At 40.9% G+C, this 21,843-nt stretch overlaps 3 protein-coding genes across 3 annotated transcripts; 2 read left to right on the plus strand and 1 right to left on the minus strand.

The window, feature by feature from the left end:
- The first annotated feature begins 568 nt into the window (after window positions 1-568).
- LOC149272584 (cholesterol 24-hydroxylase-like) lies at window positions 569-8,593 on the plus strand. The gene is made up of 15 exons (XM_089506926.1): window positions 569-705; window positions 2,076-2,153; window positions 2,690-2,771; window positions 2,938-3,008; window positions 3,512-3,598; window positions 4,065-4,203; window positions 4,400-4,510; window positions 4,829-4,985; window positions 5,303-5,365; window positions 6,002-6,074; window positions 6,581-6,665; window positions 7,306-7,416; window positions 7,812-7,900; window positions 8,177-8,243; window positions 8,450-8,593. The coding sequence occupies exons 1-15, from the start codon at window positions 569-571 to the stop codon at window positions 8,591-8,593; spliced, it is 1,494 nt and encodes a 497-aa protein (XP_089363052.1).
- A 1,598-nt stretch (window positions 8,594-10,191) lies between these two features.
- LOC149272585 (cholesterol 24-hydroxylase-like) lies at window positions 10,192-17,154 on the minus strand. The gene is made up of 15 exons (XM_089506922.1): window positions 17,024-17,154; window positions 16,225-16,302; window positions 15,444-15,525; window positions 15,246-15,316; window positions 14,910-14,996; window positions 14,343-14,481; window positions 13,897-14,007; window positions 13,478-13,634; window positions 13,019-13,081; window positions 12,716-12,788; window positions 11,719-11,803; window positions 11,435-11,545; window positions 10,892-10,980; window positions 10,688-10,754; window positions 10,192-10,356 (listed from the first exon to the last, which is right to left on the minus strand). Exons 1-15 carry the CDS (start codon window positions 17,152-17,154, stop codon window positions 10,192-10,194), a joined length of 1,509 nt encoding a protein of 502 aa, XP_089363048.1.
- A 2,995-nt stretch (window positions 17,155-20,149) lies between these two features.
- Window positions 20,150-20,677, plus strand: LOC149272586 (ADP-ribosylation factor 6). Its single transcript, XM_089506925.1, has one exon. It carries the CDS (start codon window positions 20,150-20,152, stop codon window positions 20,675-20,677), a length of 528 nt encoding a protein of 175 aa, XP_089363051.1.
- The last annotated feature ends 1,166 nt before the right edge of the window (window positions 20,678-21,843 follow it).

Genomic DNA, 21,843 nt, shown 5'->3' on the forward strand with positions numbered 1-21,843 from the left:
ATCAGGGGTTTTTTTCCAACTTTATTTAACAACCTCCATCCACATGGAGGATGTTAAATAAAGTTGAAAAAAAACCCCGATGTTTTTATTTAAACCCTGTGCGGCCGCAGACCCGTAAGGCCGGCCTTGGTGGGGACTTCCCGGCCCCCTAGAGTGGCGGACCTGCAGTTGCGGCGGGCTTAAGGGGCAGGTGCCCCTTATGCCCTGCGTTAATGCGGCCGTAGGTAGGGGCCTGGAGCTGCAGCTCCATCAGCCCCTAAGTAAATGCGGCCCGGCCCCCCCGGCAAATGCCCGGTGTGCCCGATGGCCAGTCCGGGCCTGAGGGGGGGGGAGTGATTTCTATAGGGAAGTACCTCTGTATACAGTGCATTCTTGCTCTTGAACGAAGCTGAGCTCCCTCCTTATTTACCGAGAAAGGAAGGGGAGGAGAGACGACTCTATTGCTTTGTCCAGCTGTCCCCTGTTTATGCTGATCGGTGTCACCTGCATTAACCGAATTGCAGCCGTCTCAGCAACAGCCCTGCTCTGTTACCCTGATACCCCGATACCCTTTAAACCCACGGAGATCATGGAGCTGTGGGCTGCTCTTTCATGGGCTCTACTGCTTCTCCTCAGCCTGACTGTGATCTGCTTTCTGGTCTTTTGCGGATACATCCAGTACGTTCACATGAAGTATGACCATATCCCAGGTCCCCCCAGAGACAGGTGAGTATCTGCACATTAACGCTTTGGCGTTTGGTCACTGATGAGCTGCATGAAACCCTTAATTAACATTTACTATTATTATTAATATTGTACAGGAGCTCATCGGCTCTTGGTGTCTTCAGCTCCAACTCACCAACATCTCACTGAGAGGGTCCTCGGTACAAAAAAGGGTCCTAAGTACAAAATAGGGAAGAAAGCTCAAAATTGCTTGAAGCAGCCAATCAGAGTGACTAAATGCATGTGAAATTGTTAGATGCACTGAAACTATCTTGCAAGCCTAATAGCTGGGTGGCGAGTATAGAAGCCAATGCATAGAGGGGGCGAAATTAAAAGGGGGCACTCATATGCATGAAGGGAAGGTCTGGAAAAGGTTGAAGATGACAAATGTTTGTGGTTCACACCCAACCTAATCAATATGTCTTTCATAAGTGTTCCAGAGGTGACAGCCGAGGTGGTTAGACGCACAGAGTTATCCAACCTGGTAACCAGAAAGCACAATAATGACAGCACTGAAAGCCTGTGGGAACTGGTTTTTCTGGGGCTGACACTAGACACCGGGTGAATGCAGTTTATGATAATTATCTGGACTCCTGGACTATGTGGGGAACAATTGGAGAAAAGTTAGAGTCTCAGTGCCAAGAACATGCTGCAGCAGATCGATAACACTTGATTCAAGCTTCAGCAGACACGTGTTAGAAACACAGAATGTGTCAACAGATAAGAACCATTCGGCCCATCTAGTCTTCTCTCAATACTTTTATTAGTGCCTGGTCCTATCTTATATATAGGATAGCTTTATACCTATCCCATGCATGTTAAAACTAAGCAGAAATGGTAGAGGTTAATGCAGTGAAGGCGTTTAAGCATGCATGGGATAGGAATAAGGCTATCCTAGATATAAGATAATGTATCAGTATATGAATGAATCAGTGAATGACAGTATCAGTTTGGGAATGTTATCAGGCACACTTGGAAAATATGTTTCCAGAGACTCTATCAGCCTTCTAACTGTGTACTGCGCAAAATGACATGTCACAGAATACGAAGAGGTATTACAATGGATCTTGGTGCCATGAGCACCCCAAGCCTCCTTGACCTGCGCCAAACACCTTCGTAAAAACTTAAAGGTGCCCAGAAAGGCAGTGACTTCCCTGAAGAATCTCTGCCTTCAGCTAGTTTGGTCCCCAATTGATTTCACTGTTTAGTGAATGAACCCAGAACCAACCATACATGATCCCTAATATAAAACCACCAGCCACTTTGTATCATAACCCTGACACGTAACGCAGATGTGTTGTCCGGTCGCGATTTCCAGGATGTTTTCAGATGGTTGAAACATGATTAATTATGATTCTAATCATTTTTTGCAGTTTCCTGTTTGGACATTCCCCCACAATAATGAAGGTGATGAAGAACAACGACCTGATCTATGACCAGTTTATAGATTGGTGAGTTTTTCATTGCATAGACGGTGTGAACATATAATTGTCCTCACATGCTCGCTGCCCTGGGGTCCTTTAAGGCCTTCTTCTCCATTCTTCATATGCAGTCAAACTCCACAAAATCGCTCATCTGACAAAATATGCTATAAGAATTCTAGTTCATCTCCTTCTTTTCTCCCATCACTATAATATACACTGCTAACAATCTGCTTTCTCAACCATGGAAACATAGAACAGACTTTGTGGTGGACACTTCTCTAAATGCTTCATATTCATCAATGACTTCCAGCAGCCTTGTTACAGACACCAGTATGAGTCTTTGGATAAACCAATATTGAAGCCAACATATAGCTGTAAACACGCCGGACTGATCATTGGGCGAAATGCTTGGTGGTCCAGTGCCAGATGGGTCCAGTAGGGTGTAGCCAGGTCCAGATTAGCTAGATTTGGATATGGAGTATTATAATGAGACAAGACATACACTTAGATAAATTACAAATGAAATGAACTATGATGTATTTGCAAATGTCTCTCTTTTTCAGGGTGAAGATGTACGGTCCGATAATACGGATTAATGGGTTACACAAGGTGTTGGTACTGGCCATTAGCCCAGAAGGAGTGAAGGTATTAATCCAAATAACATAAAAATCCTAAATATGTCCCTGGGTCCTATTAACATCACACACACTTTTGCATCCTTCAGTGGTTGCAACTGGAGGGTGGCATGGAGTATTAAATTTGGGGTCCATGTATTATTTTATATCGTATTAGCATATTTTATTTGTTACAGGAATTTTTGATGTCGACAAAGTACTCCAAGGATGATTTCTACGATCGCGTCGCGAATATATTTGGGGTGCGGTAGGTGTTAGACTATTTCGTTAACGGAATTGTAAATATTTTGAGTCTGCAGTCAATCTACTGTTTCTCATCGGGCCTCATGCAACTGGTTATCTCCAAGAGAGAGACAGTGGTTTCAGTTCTATCTACTCTCTCATAGGATCATGTTGGTTATTCTTGATGGGCTGGTATGCAAGTATTACTGTCTCATATTGCCTTGCTTTTCCTGTATATTTCATCAATTTCTGGATCTGGTGCTCAATATGCGTTCACAGCCCGGGTTACCAGAATAAACTCATCTGCCCCGGTTGGGCTGTTATTAGACCAGGCGGATGAGTTAGTAACACCATAAATACTGATGTGAAAGCCTCAAATGGTGAGGGTCCTAAGTAGATCTTTTTAAAACAATCGAACATATGTTTCATGGAGAAAATAAGTGGTTCTTATTCATTTAATAAACTCCATGATCCCTTGCATATCATACAAACACACCTTTATACCCAAATTATGTCTTTTTTTTGCAGGTTTATGGGAAATGGTTTAGTGACAGATCGAGACCATGATCATTGGCATAAACAGAGGAGAATTATGGACCCTGCGTTCAGCCGAACGTAAGTTTATTTCAACTCATAAAGTGTGAATCCTGACTCAAATTCAAGCTATGCTTAAGAGTACTATTAATTACCCAAGCAGCCCCTCTCGTACGGTCCCATTCCCCCTCAACCCCCTGATAGATTGTGTTATTCATTACATTTCATTTATTTATAGAGCACCAGCACATTTCATAGCACTATTACAATAAGGACCCGGTGAAAATGAACAATAATATTACAACTGACGAGACACAATCTGACAATAAGATTAACAATTGTTAAGGCATACTGATACAGAAGGAGAAGAGTGCCCTGCTCTTATGAGCTTACAATCTAACCAAGGGCAAAATTACATTTAGGTGATTTATCACTTGGATCTTGGCTTGATAAAAATCCTGTGGATTTTTATGTGACATACATTGACCATACATATATGTATATATATATATCATGCGTTATATCATTTCTTGTATTTCTTTTCCAGTTACCTGATCGATTTGATGGGGCCTTTTAATGAAAAAGCTGAGGACCTGATGACAGCATTGTCAGGAAAAGCCAATGGAAAACAAGAGGTTAAAATTCACGACATGATGAGTAGGGTGACGCTGGATGTCATCGCCAAGGTAATCCTGCTCATGAACGCTTTTGCCTTCTCGCTTTTTGATCGTTAGTGTAATTTTTAAAGGTTACAAAATAATTTTATCGAACAGATACATTAGGTTTATAATCAGCTGTAATCTTGTAATACAAGATTGTGTGTTTAATAGATAGATGCAACAACACAAGTGTCATGTTTGTATTTGTCTTTACAATGGTCAGGTTGCTTTTGGGATGGAGCTGAACTCCCTGGAAGACGATGAGACCCCCTTTCCCCAGGCGATCTCAACAGTTATGAGAGGCTTGGTAGAAACACGCAATCCTCTGGCAAAGGTGTGTATGGAAGCATTTTTGTTGATCACATACAATTTAACTAGTAGCCACTGCAATGTACAACAAGCCTGGCAACAATAAGCTCGGGAGGCAAGTAATGGTACAAAAACTAAAATGTTTCAGAAAGTTTTAGATTAACTCAGATTTAAGGGTGAGGAAATCCTCCCTATACATTGTTTTGTACAGGAGACATTTATTCAAGGACAGATATCGTGAACCAGATGTTATAAACCAAGGATGGAAGAGATGGTTATGAGGTCTTCTATACCTCACCTTGATAACAGAGCACTTTCTAATTACTAATTACTTTCTAATTAGTATTTGCCGGGAAAGCGAGCCTTTATCCGAGAAGTCCATGAAAGCGTCAAGCTTCTCCGCCAAACAGGAAAAGAGTGTATTGAAAGAAGACAGAGGGCCATAGAGGAAGGAGAGGAGGTTCCCGTAGATATTCTCACCCAGATACTCAAGAGTGCAGGTACAGTGCAAGTTTAAATGGAATTATGTATACATACTTTGAACCATATGCTTGCTCACAAAAATGCAATAGACTTTGTTTCAAAGTTTTAGTCTCCTGACCTGCAGGAATTATATCAGAAAATCCCTATGACAATGAGATTTGATTGCGAATTCTGCACCTCAACCGCCCTTACAGTAGAAAAAAAATCCTATACTGTTCTTTAAACATTTTTAATTATCTGTGTAGCTCTACATGACGAATGGACATTTGATTTGTACAATAATTCTTCTGTTAAAGAGACTAATTGAATTATCTTGTAACTCCTTTGTTTACAGCCTTGGAAGAAGAGTGTGACCCAGAAAGTTTGGTGGATAACTTTGTGACGTTCTTCATTGCAGGTTTGCGTTGGGCTATTATGTATTTGTACTTTTTGGTACGTTCGATTGAGACATTGCAGATGTGGTGGGCATTCTAAAAGGGGAATGGAGAACTGCAAGGGCCATAGAGCGTGGCTATCATGGAACCAACACTCATTAGTGAATTAGTGAACTAGAGCATTGACTCTCAGGCTTTTAGTTACGTCTTCAGTACCAGGACAGATTGGTGTTAAAGTATTTTAATGTTCAGTTTTTTGATCAATGCTGAAGAGGCGTGATCGAGTGAGTTACGATGGAATATGTAGCCACCAGACGTAATGGAACAAAATGGTGGAAGGCATTGACAATGGCTGTTGGGACGTCATATGTCACCGAAAACAAAAAAAGAAGTGGAATCTGTGCACATCACCCTAGACCATACTGGTCCACCCATACCACGGGATCCAAGACCTGGTTACAACTTTACCTCCTGTGACATCTGTTGTTAAGCCGCTGCTTGAATATCTCTAGAGCTCTAGTCCACAGCTGCTTCAGTGCTCTGAAGCTGTAAAGCAAAGGGATTTATCTCACGAGCCATAAACTGTTTGGGGAGCTGCCAGGTTTTATCTAATCTAGTTGTGTCACTGGGAAATGATTTACAAATTAATTCCTTTTCAGGCCAAGAAACTACTGCTAACCAGTTATCATTCGCCGTGATGGAGCTGGCGAAGAATCCCCACATACTGGAAAAGTGAGTCCATATCAGGGGAGGCGATAATAAAAAAAGAGTTTTGAGGTCACCCGAGCTGCTCTGATTTTACAAGTTATTGACCAAGTGTTTTTCATACCCAAAGAACGGGAACTTTTTTGGTCATTTTTACCATATGTTTGTTCAATCATGATTCATCTTTACATGTTTAGAGTACCAACACAAATTATATGTTATTCTATACAAGATAAGAAGGGTCTTGTTTTAAACCATTCAATAATCATATAATATCTATATGGTAAAATGAAAAAAACAAAACTTTTTTTTACTTTAGACTATGGGGTTTGTAAAGTTTTTTTTACTTTGATATTTCTAGTAATAGGGGTACAAGGTATTGAGGAAAATTTTCATAGTTTTTATATTTAATTTTTTTTTAAATTATTCTTTTTACTTATTTATTTTTGTTCTTGTACTGCTTAATTTAAATTTTTAAATTTTTTTTCCCTATGGGTAAAAAATAATAAAAATACATTTTTGTTTACCCACAGGGTCCAGGCTGAAGTGGATGAGATTATAGGCTCTAAAAGAGATCTAGACTACGACGACCTTGGGAAATTATCATACCTGTCACAGGTAACCTCAATAACAGAACTTGTTTAGTGATCCCATGGTTTGTACCTCACTCTTAGTATTTCAAAAGTGGATAGACATATTCTCAGGTTTTCCAGTTGAAGACAGCTTATTAGGGTAAATAGAATTTGAGATTTCAATATGATTTGGATAATTCTTAAATTGAATGGGCAAATCCCCAATACTCACGGAGAATTTAAGGCGACTGAGCATATTCTAATGGAAAATTAACAGCTTTTTGGTATAAATTGGCAGATTTGTTGGGGCAATAGATGGATTCTTATGGTGAATGTGAGGGATACCAGATACTTGTAGGGGCAGATACTCGGGTCAAATGGGCATATTTTTCAGTTCCTAGGGCAAATGGGCCTGCATGAATTATATCACAAAATTCGGATAACTAGAGTTTTGTATTTATTAATGGATACTATGTTATATTCTATCTATAGCATGTATATCGTGTCCGGATACTATTGGATTCCTTCCTATTTCGTTGCTATTGAAAACCTGCATACAGTGCCCCGGTTATTACTGTTATTAAATTCTGAGTTTGTTCTGCCTTTTATTTGGTATTCTTACCTAAGATACACATTTAAAGAAGTTAATTAACGACTGTATATATATGTTCTATATGCTTCCATAGGTATTGAAGGAGACTTTGCGCCTCTACCCAACAGCCCCGGGAACGTCACGAGCACTCCGCGAGGAGATGGTGCTGGAAGGAGTACGGATCCCCCCTAACACCACTTTAATGGTATGTTCCTAAGCGGGGGTGGCACATTATGTATTGTGGATGTAGTGAAGCTATAAGTGCTGAACCACTGACTTGAGTTGCACTGTGACAATAGAGAAATAGCAGTCCATGTGATGCCTGGAAGGACTAGCATGCGCCTGTACATGCGCATGTATATAGTACATCCACCTGTCCTACATAGAGGAGCCTATAAAGGTCCCGAGAACCTAATGGCCACACAAGCAGTGCAGTAAGTCTCTGCTAATCACTATTAGAACCCAGGCGTTCTATTTATGGATGTTTAGAGACAATTGAACCTCCTGGCCTTCTACTTATGCGTATTATGCCATCAAATTATTTTTAACTAGCGATCAGAAATATAAAACATTGTCATTACATTCATTTTCTGTTTACAGTTTAACTCTTATGTCATGGGAAGAATGGAGGAATACTACAAGGACCCTCTAACTTTCAATCCAGACAGATTTCACCCAGATGCCCCCAAGTAAGTGGTTACATTTGTCACACATGCTACATACTTCTTGGTCATAACTGTATTCCCTGGTTTTACATACAGTACACGTATGAGGCTCACGTTAGAACAGATTGTAAACTGGCAAGACCTCTTCTCCTTCTACACCCATATGTCTTAACATGTGTTTCTGTTATTTTTTTATTTTAACTATTTTTGTTACATATTTCGCCTTTTTTTCTTATTGTAACAGCGCTACAGAAGCTGCTGGCGTTGTATAAATGTAATGTTTTGTTTGTTTGCTTGTAGGCCTTACTATACATACTTTCCATTTTCTCTGGGTCATCGATCCTGTATTGGACAGGTGTTTGCACAGGTATGTAGCTATGAAATATGATTCATTACAAGATGTCTTATACAGTGAACAGTAAGAGATCATTCATAAACCATTCATATATTTCTTCCACGTGAAATTTCATTAGAAATACTGTACACTGGGAAATTTTCCTAAAAATATCCCAAAAGCAAACATGAAATAAAATGCTGATGAATCCAATAACCTCTACTGTTTTCTTTAAATAGATGGAGGCGAAGGTGGTGATGGCCAAATTCCTTCAGAGGTTTGATTTTGAGTTGGTCGAAGGACAAAGCTTTAAGATATTAGATACCGGATCCCTCCGACCCTTAGATGGTGTGATTTGCAGAATGAGACCCCGGACACATTAAAACTGTAACAAGAACGAGATTTAAAGTTTCCCAGAATATGGATTGTAGACACTAAAACTGAATTTATGTTATAAGGTTCTTTCGGGTGATAGCAGCCAACAAATGAGTTTCTGTGGTCAATGCCTGGCTGTATTTGTATTTTGTAGCACAAGACAAAACCATTATCAATAGAGATCAGCTTTTACGCATTAACCACATTATAGAGTCTTCACTTATAAAATGAGTATTTTGTTAATTGTACTTTTTTAGTAAACTATAATAAAACTTTCTTAAACATTTTTTGAAGAGATTGACGCTGTAGCTATTAGCAAACAGGAGCAATATGTTGAGATATTTGTTGGATCGTAGAAAGATGTTGTGTGAAGAATTTTTACGAGTAATCTCACCTATCAATATTTTACGTCTGAAAAAAGAAAATGCTCTTCTTGGCGGGACCTCAAATAAACCTTGCGTCTGAATTCTGATTTCACATTTAATAATTGTGAATGTGTTATTAAGCATCTACAAAAATCTGAATGATAAGGAAAATGCTTTTTTATATTTCTTTAAGGTAATATGTTAATGTGGATGAACACAGAAAAAGCGCTCATGGGTCTTAAACCAACCGTTAAATCAGAAATTGGGTAAATAATGAAATAATAAAGTGAAACAAAACAGATCATATTTCTTCGTAACATTGATTAAATGCAATTATTTATTTACATATATAGAAAAGTCTCCCAAGTTCCTCTGTAACAGATCAATTAACATGATTACTGCATATGAAACAGGCAAAAATGTATTTTCATATAAATTCATTGCCATTCAATGATCACCGATCACCTGTCCAAATGCGGTCCAAATCTACGTCTGCACTAGTATTTAGTGACACAATGTTGCTTAACATGATTAAACATTACAAGACATTTCATCAATATTATAATAAGAAACAGCATGGCATATTGGCAAGAATATTGTTATCCTTAAAAATGAAAATTCTTAAATTCTTGCTCTTACATGATTGGATAACACGATATTGAGTAAATGGGATGGAATGTTTCCGGAAATCAGGGCAGCTGATAGATATGGCAGAGAAAGGGGATCATAGTAAGTAAAGGTGGGGTAGAGAGGAGGTAGATGGACATTGAAGAAGAAGAATGTATTGGAAGGTGAAGCTGCTTTACAGTTGGGGAGTGGGAAAAGGAGGATGAAGAGATAGAAAACTGTGAGAGAAGGCTGAGATGTGAAAAGTAGTGATGTAGAAAAGGTGTGGGATAAAGAGAGCAGAAATGAGGAAAAAAGAGAATGGTGGATAAGGTGAGACAAGAGAGAAACTACAAAAGGGATGTAGGGATAGAAAAAGAAAGAAGATGGAAATGGGGAGAAGGTAAGAAAAAAAAGAGTCAAAAGCGTGATGTGGAGTAAAAGGAGGCTAAAGAAGGTGAAAGAAGGTGAAAAAAGGAAATGGCGACCAGGAAAGGAAGCGATGAGCAGAGAGAAGTAGATGCCAGGGAGAAAAGAGACATGTGAAAAGGTAATAGATTAGGAAGGGTTGTGCTTTGTATTTCTTCAGATACCAAGACCTAGACAAGCTTTTGCCATTGTGATAACAGAGCTTGCTAGTAATTCCCTGTCCCTCTCTGGCTTGCTCGGGGTTCCAGTGCGCAGATCACCCCATCCATAGGGCGAAGGGTCCCGGTGTCAATCAGCTTAAAGCTCTGTTCTCCCGCTAGCTGGAAATCGAATCTCTGCAGCAGTTTGGCCATCGCCACTTTAGATTCCATCTGTAAAAAAAAAAAGAAAAAAGGATTTTAGATGCTTATTTGTAAACGGACAAATATGAGCAGTTGCCTGCAGAGTAAAGGCTAAAAAGTTCTGATTTTCCCGTTTATTTCACATAACGCAGTGATACCAGGGCACAGCCACCCAAAGTGAAGGGGGTCGTCAGACCCATTACAACGTTAAAAAGTTTTTAAAAACATTGGGTAGTTTGTGCTCCACTACCTGTATTTGATTTTAACCCATAATAAACTAGTCTTACAAGCAAATGTGTCGTCGTTCATCTACATTCTAATCTTCTGTTTAGCATATGTGTCTGAAATGCAGTGTTCTCACCTGTGCAAACGTCTGTCCGATGCATGACCGGGGACCCAGTGAAAATGGAAAATATGTGAAGTATGGCCTATGGGAGAAAATAAAATAAATGTGCATATGTTTAAGAGAATGAAACATGCATGGTTAGACATAAATACACCCCTCTAAAAGGGCATCGACTCATAATCAAGAACATGCAACGGGAACCACTGAAACTGGACTTACTTGGCTGAATCTGGACTGAATCTGTCCGGGTTAAAGGTGAGAGGGTCCTGGTAAAACTGCTCCATCCTTCCCATTACGTAAGAGTTAAGCTGTAAATGGAATTATAGAGCAGGTTATTTGACATTTATTTAACATTCTTTTACAAAATACATTTCATATATACAGCATATGTTAGTGCTGTAAGGAATGGTTCACGACTGTAACGCCTCTTTTTTTGTGAATTCTTGAATTTTACATTAATTGGTTTTATTTATCCAACTCTTAGGATTAAAGAAGGGTAAACAATGAGTAGCCCACTACTACGATCCGGGCAACAAGTGGGAGTTACGCTGATACCTGGGCGCAGTCAGCAAAGCAACCACACTGATGCCACCGAATAAGGGTACCATCACCCATGTGAAAAAGCTACTGAAGTGGGAGTTTGCAGCACAGTTGCAGCTTCTAATCATTATGCACTATGAAGGGCCATGCCCGGTGAGAAGAGATTCCGTGACCCTGCATAAAACATAAGTAAATTGGTAAGATGACTTCTCAGAAACATACCATCACAGTAACATTTGGGGGGATTCTGACTCCTCCAATGACTAGCTCCTCTTTCACCGCCCGTGATGTCGCAGGAGCTGTGGGGTATAACCTCAGTGCCTCCTTTAACACCTGCACAAACAAAGAAACAAAGGCAATGGTTTTGAACAGATCCACGCAAGGGATCGAGGAACTATTGGATCTCTCTGAGTAAATGTCGCTGCATCTTGTCCTGCTATAACAAATCCCATTTTCAATGTACACACAATGTCGTAGTACAGGTAAAGTCGCTGTGTTAAAGGTACCTGGGACAGGTATTGCAGGTTTGCAAGGTCTTCATACTCAATATTTCTTTTTGAGCCAATAACGTTGTCTACTTCGGCCTGGGCCCTGCATATAAAAAGCAGACGAGCCATAACAACACAATTTACACAATACATTTATGGGTCAAAGATCCCATCTTAAACTTAAGTCATGGCAGAGACTGGTCTACTGATTAATCTACCGGCGTAGCTGGGGAATCATCTGGTTTGGCCCTCCTTCCTCGGGTCTCCGGGTCAGTTACCTCTTTCTCTGGGTAGGGGAGAATTGTTTGGGGACATCCATTCCTCACTTACTCCTATTGCCCAACCACTAAAGTCTTTTGGCGCTAGCCATGTGTCCCTTCACCAAGCCAGTCCCCCCGAATAATGTCAGCTTTGGGTAGCCTAGCCTAGGAACTTCCCAAGGTCCTAGGAGCCAAATATTAGTAACTAAACATTTAATGTATATTATTAACCCCCTGGACAGCGTCACCAAACATTGACGGGGTTAATATACAATTACTAACTAATGTTTTTTTTTACTGGGGGTAAATTAAGATTTATTATAGAATAACTTTAACACTTAGCTTGTAATCTTATCCTCCACGGATAAGGTCGAGGCCCCATGGGCTACTATTTTAATGCTACATATAGTTCACATACGGCATTATCTGCATAATAATAGGGAATTAAGTTATTCCAGCTCCTTGGAACCAATGAGGAAAGCTAACTGGGCAGTAAAGACACTACAACTGAAAACCAAAGTTCTCCTGCCCAACTTGTAATCATTTGTTTGCTGTCATAGCTTGTGGGGACCTATGATGTGTTAAGTTATGGAGACCCCTGTCTGACATTCCAGACAGACAGACAGCGGAAAGGTTGCTGGCCTCTGACGTGGACCTGACCCTGTAGACATCCGTGGGATGAATGACGGAGGAACGCTCACACAGATCAGCGGCATAAGTAGCACTCGAGTAAGTGGCAGAGGCAACTCACTTACTTTTGCAATATCTCTGGGTTTCGTGCCAGTTCCATCACTGAAAACGATAAGTGATTGGCAGTTGTTTCTTGCCCTGAAACAAAATGAATTCAAGATTTACGTTAACACACTGGAGTTAAAATGTACATTAATCACAAGAGGATAAAAACTGTGTTTAATGTTATCCTCCTTAAAAAAAAAAACACTTGTAATGCAGGTAAGTGGAAGAATATTTATCCATAGACTATTTTTAAGTCATTGTTTGTTATAATTTACAATAATACACCATAGCCCTAAAGATAAAAATATAAAATATATACATACCGCCAATGAAAAACGTGACAAAGTTATCAACTAAAATCTCTGGGTTACAGTCTTCCTCCAGATCTGCGGAAAGTTGAGTACAAAATAAGACAATCCGTCAATAATTAGAGAGAAGTCACAATAAAATACAACATGCAACTGGTTATCAACTAGACCATTGGGTGAATGCTACGTAATTTACTAAAACAGGAGCTTTCTGGAAAACTATCAATCCAATGCTTTGTGTTTCTTTATAACCTTAAAGCACTTTTGTCTCATTTATAAGAAATTGTGGCAACTTTCACTTAGAATAATGCAAGAAGGTCAAAACATAGACACAAAATCTAAATATAATGCCACCCATGCGCGGTATGCCTTCTACTACCCCGCAAAGAAAAAGTTACTCAGAAAATGACATGAAGACAACATGCATTTAATGTTGGCGGCAACTCTATTGGCGGGGTGATGGTTCCGTCGTACCTGCAGCGTTGAGTATTCGGGTCAGTATATCCTCAGGAACATCTTCTCCTTTCTGTATGGCTCTCTGTCTTCTCTCGATGCACTCTTTGCCGGTTTGCCGGATAAGTCTAGCACTTTTCTGGACGTCTCGAATAAAAGCCTGCTTCCCTGGCAGATACTTTTAACAAAATAGAGTGTGCAGCTTATGTACAGGTGAACAAAATCATCGTCATCGCCATCATCGTCGAGACAGTAACTACATTAAAATTGAGGATAAAGCCAACGCTAAACAGTAAAAGAGTGGTGCACCTTGTGAACCTCTACGGATTACCCAAATGTTTCCATAGGTTTTCATCAACAATTGTTTTCTTATTCTTTTTATCTTTCGTGTTACTACTGCTCTCCCCAGCTATAGCAGATGAACAATGTTTCAAACAAACCTTCGCCCAAGGGTTTAGTGATTCGGTCAGGCCTTTCATAACTAGCAGTACGGCTCGTGGGAAAGGTGTCTGGTCATCATTCACGCAGTCCATCTCCAGTCCAAACGCCACCTGCAATTAATAAGGGGTGGGGATTTGGGTTCATGGACTTTATGACTGCAAGGTCCAAACTAAACATGAGAATTGGGTTGTTTGCCATTTATCCAAACATTGGGCACCAAGAGCCATTGAACGGTCATTGATATCATTCTTACACTTATGAGTACATCGTCTATAAAGACATCCAACCAACAGGAGACCATGATGGTGTCGGAAATAAACAGGCAAAATATAGAACTGAGCGTATTCCCCATAAAAAGAGAATGGACTGTAGATAGGGGCAAGATTAATAGTCGCAATAAACATACAAGCTCCATGTAATGTGAATTATAATCTAGCAGGATTACCTTGGCAATTACATCCAGAGTCAATCTGCTCATCATATCGTGCATTTTAACTTTACGATTTGAACGTATTTTTTCTGACAGTTTTTTCATTAGCGCCTCTGCTTTTTCATTAAAAGGTTCCATTAGTCCAACCAAGTAACTACAAAGAGAAGATCCATTATAGACTCTATATTTCTAGAATAATGTCCCACATATGAACACCATGAAGCTAATGGTGGAGGCCGGCATTAGATCACTGATCTCAGTGTCTCATTGTCCTTCTGTAAAGCTTTTCTTTTTTGTCGCAGATCTGCCCTCTCCCTAATTTAGGGTTTTTTACCTGGGTTATTATGTTTGGCATTTTGCATTCTGTTTATAGCTATTTTGGACAGGACATGATAATTATAATAAAAATTGTTATATATATATATATACACGCTAATGAATACTAAGTACTTACTATACTTGTGTTTATATATATATATATATGTATGTATACTCTAATGTATACTAAGTATTTACTGTACTTGTGTTTAGTGGCTAGAAGTCTAAAATCATAGACCGTCCTAGAAGATATGCTCTACTTACTTTCTTCTAAATGCAGGATCTATCATATTTCTCTGCTTTCTCCAATGTTCATTGTCTTGATCCGTTACTAAACCATTACCCATCAACCTTAAAAAGTAACAAAAACTGAAGGGTGAGATGCCAAAAACTTGAGAACCTAAACACATGACAGATCTAAGGATCTGTGTGATTGTTCCTCCCTGTCAAGTAAGAGCAGAGTCAGAAGAAGGGAGAGAACTTCAAAACAGAAAGTCAATTTTATTCTAGTTTGGCCAACTTCAGATCATCGGAATTCTGTAATATGTCACACTCGACATTTTGGGACAGTTACTAACCTCGAGGACAGGATTTACCTACCTTACACCAAACACACTTACGGCACGATTGTAGGCGGCATCCTTGCTGTACTTTGGTGACAGAAGAACCTCCTGTAAGAAAATGTAAGCCACGGGGACATTATTTGTATTCTTAATGGTTTGTCCTCTTATTTTAGGATAGCTATTAAAACATTAATGAAAAACTTCCATCAGTAACTCATCCAGACATGGCTCATACCTTGACTCCTTCTGGAGTAGTGAGTAGTATGGTCACATGGTGTAACGTGTTAAAACGTACTACTGGACCATATATTTTTGCCCTGAAAAACAGAAACGTGTTTTTTCCATGTATGACAATATTTCAGGGAAGCCCAAAAGCTTGAATTCTTTCCACAAATTCTCTTATGAATCCCATTCTTTTCTAAACGTTTAGAATTCCATCAGAGGAGGGCTCGGAGCCTCCTGGATGAATATGGACACAACACCATAAGGAGTGTGGTCTCCTCTAGGACTCCTACATGGTCCTTGCAACATGCGCATAGCTGAAACCCCTAGGAATGAAAGGATTTAGACGAGCGGCACTATTAGAAGCAGGGTCTTGTTGAATGCCCACGACTACTTTTTGCCCAGGGGTCTTTGCTTGATGTCACCTGAATTCTGTTGATGTCCATCAGTGTATTAGGTTGTCTCGGGAACCAATTTTTTGGGGGACAATTTTAAAAGTTCATATACCCAATGTATTTTAATAACATATAGTACAAAATATCAGCTGAAACAATATCTATTGTTCCTCCAAAACAAGAAAACATTATTTCCAAGTAGTCCCCTATTATAAAAAGCCACAAATGAACCGTTTCCACAATCTCTTCTATGGACAGTCGTTTTTGGGACCCTAATCCCTGGGGGGGTGCATTCACTGATACAAAACTAACTTTTCCTTAGTGATAAAAATAATTATTACATAAAACATCGTAGTTACTACCAGTAGAAAATATTTCTCCATTGGGCTACTATCTTACCACTCCAGAAATAGATTATGTATAAGATCGTTGTCCTTCACCACTTTAAGGATTGAGGGCATGTGTCCAAGCAAAAAGCTGAAACACGAAACAAAAAACATAAAATGGTATAGTATGTAGAAATGTGGTGCAAAGTTTAAAAAGTGGTATTATAACTATGCCAACCGAAGGAATTGTCCCATAAGCAGGATGGTGGTGAGACCTCAAGAACTTTGAACACATCACCCCCTTCATATGCAGGTGAATTTTAATTACACGTATGGTCGTTGTGATTACATTAATATACATCTACCAGGTGAAAATAAAACTTTATGAATATTGCTGTTAAATGAGCTAATTAAACTGTTACGTTTACAAAGCAGTGTGAAAAATATATTTTATTATAATGTTACTTTGTTTGAAATTAAGTTTCACCCTTTGGTAAACGAATTCTTTGAAGCGTCTAAAATATATCTCTGGATTTAATTCACGTGTTGTCAAAAATATAATTACACAAATTGAAATGCAGCCGTAAAATAGACACATATGTTCATGTGATGACCCGGCACATCTTCATCTACTGATTCCAGGATGCAGTTTCAAGCCAAAAATGCCCTTTTGCCTCAGTATGGGGGGATTCGCCAAAAATGCCCCCATTTTTTGCTTTGGATCAGTGCATTCATGTTCTAAGCATGTAATATTTAGGTTTGGGTATTTCTAGATGAATGCGTTCCAGGTAAATGTCTACATTGCCCAACAGACAAACTGGCCTTGATATCAAGGCAAGCGCCTCCTACTGCCCCATGTGCCCCTCACCTACCTGTCTCTGGGAGGTCCCGGGATATGGTCATATTTCATGTGAATGTACTGGATGTATCCGCAATAAACAAAGAAGCCCATCAAAGCCAAGCTGAAGAGAAGCAGTAGGGCACAAGAGAGAAGCCCCCACATTGCTATGATCTGAGTGGGCACAGGGCAGACAGAGGCGTCAGGAGAGACAAGAGAAGGGTCTTCACTCAGGCTGCAGCAAAGCTCCTTGTGACCCTATCACAGACAGCAGGGGACAGCAGGGCAGTGGGCTGGGTTTCTTTCCATCGTGATAGATATGTTTGCTCAGTCATTCTTGGACGTGAAGCAAAAAAAAATGTAAACTTGGAAATCCCACACTTTTCATCCTATTTTTACGCAACCTCCGCAGAACCCTCTGCAGAAGCTCCCGGTCAATGTTACGCGATGACCTGCGATGACTTTACATGATCTTGGTAGAACCTCGCAAGCTCTTTGAGTGCTTACTGGGTTGTCTTGAGCTTGTGGAACTTTGTAGCAAAATAAACAGACACCCTGAATGTGACATCTGTGTCTATGCGCTATGAATGAAGCCCACATGCGCAGAGGCTATGGCCACCTTGGGGCCTTGCACCGTGGCTCTGTTTGTTTGGACAGATAGGGGTAACTCCCAGCTCTGTGGTCTTATCTCAGAAGAACACGAGAGGGTGGTGAGAAACCATGAACCTTCCTAAGACGTGTTGTTTTCAAATAATGGCAGGAGATTCGCATGTTGGATTGGAAACAATTTATCTAAATATATTTAAGGCAAACAATATTCTCATCACCTGGTTGGCATTTCTAGAGGGGCATATGAGGTCCTAGAGCCGAGGAACGGGTTTATTCAAGAATATCTTAATTTTATGATTAATGCCGCAACCCGGCTAAATGTCTTAACTTTCTGTAAGTTCTTTTATCTTTCTCCTTAAATGAAAGACTCGGCACACATTTCTGGGTACCCTACTCATTGCAGTGGCCAGTGGCGCTGACGGATAATAGGGAGCCTGATCGCCCTATTAGGCAGCGCTGGAGGTAACACGCCATCAACACTACTTACAAAGTAATGTAACGTTTGTGTAGCTATTTATTTTATACAGTAAGGAATGCTGAAGAACAAAAATATTTATTTGCACAGTGTCAATTCTAAAACACTATTAAACACTCTCATCAACGCATCTTTTTGGGCGGACAGAAAGGATTTTGGTCCCAAAGACAGACATTTAGCAAATTTGCCAATGTGCCAACCCGTTCTGGCTAAATGCTTTCAAATGTTCTATTACCGGGTTGGACTGGGGCATTTACCCAGATGGCCAGGCCGGGCCCGATCTTGTATTTTGGTCAACTAAGCCTTTTTTGTTATGAAATAGACCAGTTCTGGTGTGTATATTTTCTGGAGGAACTTTGAAAGTTTACAAACTCTTTCCTCACTGTAATACTTCAGCAGGATAGGTGGCGCTCTAGCACCACAGATCACACATGCCTTCGGAGTCGGGAAACACGGACTCCCTTCTCAACACCCCCATAACGTTTCTATACATTTGTATTGCACCAAAGGCCAGAAGATGCTTCCACGGACACTTATATACATTAATTGCGAGAACAAGAGATCATAATCTAAAAGTAGAGGTTAAGAGCTTTAGATGTAACGTAAGGAAGTTTTACTTTACTGAGAGGGTAGCAGATAAGTGAAACAGCCTCCCAGCATAGATGGTACATGGTGACATTGATGGAATTTAACCAGACATGGGGTAGGGATATGGCTCCTCAATCTAAGATAATACTAACGACTAATTAAGGTCTGAGTCTTTACAGGAGACAGGCTGAAGAGGTCCGATCCGACATCATATGCTGGTGGTTGTATTGCCATGGCAACCAGCAGAACAGAATGGCCCAACGAGCAGTAACATTCCACTAGGTTCTATGGTCATTAATGCCGCTTCGCACCTAAATTGCCTGTTAAAATAAATCTTTGTGCAGACACATTTTAGTATTTGTTTTGTCCTGTTTGCTGTTGTACAGCGCTGCAGAGTATGATGGCGCTATATAAACCAGTAACTCCTCATTAACGCGTGCGTGTGCGTGTGCGTGTGCGTGTGCGTGTCACACACAGCACGCAATAATAGTATTCTGTACGCCTCCCGCCCCACCAACGGACCGAGTACCAGGCCCTCCCCGCGCGACATTTAAAGTTTGACGCGACGGCACGCGCTGTGCTGACTCCTCCCTCTTTTTCGTCGCTCGTGCGCGCGGCCATCACGTGACAGTCTGCTGCACGCGCCCCCTTCCCCGCCCGGACATTCCTTTGTAGCACTGGTTGGTCGCGGTTTGATTGCGCACACGTCGGTGGGAGGGGCCGGGAGCGGCGAGCACCGGCTCACTGTACGTTTCCGTGTGCTGACAGTGGATGTCGGAGCTGTGCCCCAGACGCCCCTTACCCGCCCTCGCCGGCTCCTCCCACTTCATTCCTGTAGCCGGAGCGCTAACCTGCCACTGCTCTTCACAGGCACCGGAAGCGGCCCGAGGTGGGAAGCCAATGACTGGGAATATCCGGCGTTGGCTGGGACTGGTCACGACGGGCTAAGTCCATAGCGAAGTAGGGGTTTAACGGGGTGGGCGAGAGTGGCGCTCTCAATCGGTTTGTGAGAGTAACCTAGGAATAGGTTTGCCCGGCTTCGGGTCGCTACAGGCCTTACGTGCACAGCGCTCGTGCTCTCCTGCTGCTGTCGGCCCCTGCAGCCCCGCATGTGCTTTGCGCAGGAGGAAGAGAGCCCCTAGCTGAGCCGGAGACTACCTACCTCAGGCCCATGTGCCTCCCCTAAGGGCTCACCCAGCTTATTACCAGCCGGATCCCCTACAGTAGAGGGACACGCAGCCGGGGACGTCCCGCCTAGAGATCCAGATCTGAGGACTCTCCTCAAAGATTACAGTTGCAGGATATTAACTCCGCACTGTCCGCATACCTGAACTCACCTGCTCAGGGACTCAGATCTCACCTGAGGACGATAAGGTAGCTGCTTCTTCACTTGGCTCCAGAACTTACTGATCTTCTGCCAGCTTGGAGACATTTACTACCTGACTGCACCCTCCATTCTCTCTGATAAAGTGACTTTCATGCGCTACCATGGGCAAGGTTCTTTCCAAGATCTTTGGCAACAAGGAGATGAGGATCCTGATGTTAGGGCTGGATGCTGCTGGTAAGACCACCATCCTATACAAGCTGAAACTTGGCCAATCTGTCACCACCATCCCCACAGTTGGCTTTAATGTGGAAACAGTGACTTACAAAAACGTCAAGTTTAACGTCTGGGATGTGGGGGGCCAGGACAAGATTCGACCTTTGTGGCGGCACTACTACACCGGCACCCAAGGCCTCATATTTGTGGTGGACTGCGCCGACAGAGACCGCATCGATGAGGCCAGGCAAGAGCTTCATCGCATCATCAACGACAGGGAGATGAGGGACGCCATCATTCTAATATTTGCCAATAAACAAGATCTGCCTGATGCCATGAAACCCCATGAAATCCAAGAGAAACTGGGTCTAACCCGCATCCGGGATAGGAATTGGTATGTGCAGCCCTCGTGTGCCACCACAGGGGACGGTCTCTATGAAGGACTCACATGGCTAACATCCAACTACAAATCTTAATGACTAATAGAAGATCCTCACACAATTTAAGATGTTGCTTCTCAGACAATTATAACGAAGGCGTGGGAGAGAAGCAGTGTCATAGGAGTAATGCTGATCAGACTAAATCACAAGGAAATATGGGCTGGAATACTTTAAAATTATATATATATATATTTTTTTTTTGCTTTGCTATAGGATCCTAATTTCCCGAATTCCTGATTATATAAATGAGACTTCAAGCTCTAGATTACAGATGTGGCTCAAGCACTCTTTCTCTGTCGGCCCCAACGCGAGGGTTTGGTTTGAGGGATACACGTTTAGTTTCCTGTTCTGATATATATATTTTTTAAACTCGTTTCCATCTGGTGTAGTTCTGCCTTTCCGCATTGATACAGGGTATGTTGCTAGACTGATTTCAGCAAGTAAACTTTATCATTATATTCTTTAAAGTCACCCTGCCGTTTGTCTTTTACACAAAGGGTTTTTTTATTTTTTTTTATTTAAGGATTCTGCTAGCGTATAACAAATTAGAAATCGTGTGTATAATATATATATATATATATATATATATATATATATATATATCATACACAGCTTACCCAGGGACATTTCTTATTTTAAAGGCTGCTTTAAAAAATGAAATATTCAGAATTAAATATGCCCTAACTGCTGGAAAAAAAATCTGGACTATTTAAAGTCGTATACGTATGGCATGCATGAGTAGCCTGAATGCAAATGATCATTAAACAGTTTAGCAAAGCAATCGGGGAGAAGGTGTATGCGGCTCTCTGTGGTACGTGGTCGGACATTGTCACTTCTGTCGACCCGGCCCATTTTTGTACGTACAGCAGGACTCCTGTAATGTAGCAATATCGAAATTTTATGCAAAGAGCATCACCTTAACTAAACAAACGATGTAAAAAGCACAACTTTGTAATTCAGTGCGAACTGCGAAAGCTTTTCCGCCGCTCGGTAATCTATCTGCCTGATTGTGTTGAAAAAAGGTACACTGCTCCAAAAAAGCATCTTCAAATATATGCGTTTATAAATAAATACCTATATTATTTCTTTATCGCCTTATTGTACAGTTATTTATCATCTGTGGCTTAAAAAATGTGGTTTGGTTAAATTTTAGGGTGTGTTATGACTTTAAGAAACTTCACGGTGTGACAGATTTAATTGTC

This window comes from Sceloporus occidentalis, unplaced genomic scaffold (assembly GCF_023333645.1).
Source record: "Sceloporus occidentalis isolate IW3139 unplaced genomic scaffold, rSceOcc1.0.p SCAF_437, whole genome shotgun sequence".
Taxonomy (NCBI): Eukaryota; Metazoa; Chordata; class Lepidosauria; order Squamata; family Phrynosomatidae; genus Sceloporus; species Sceloporus occidentalis.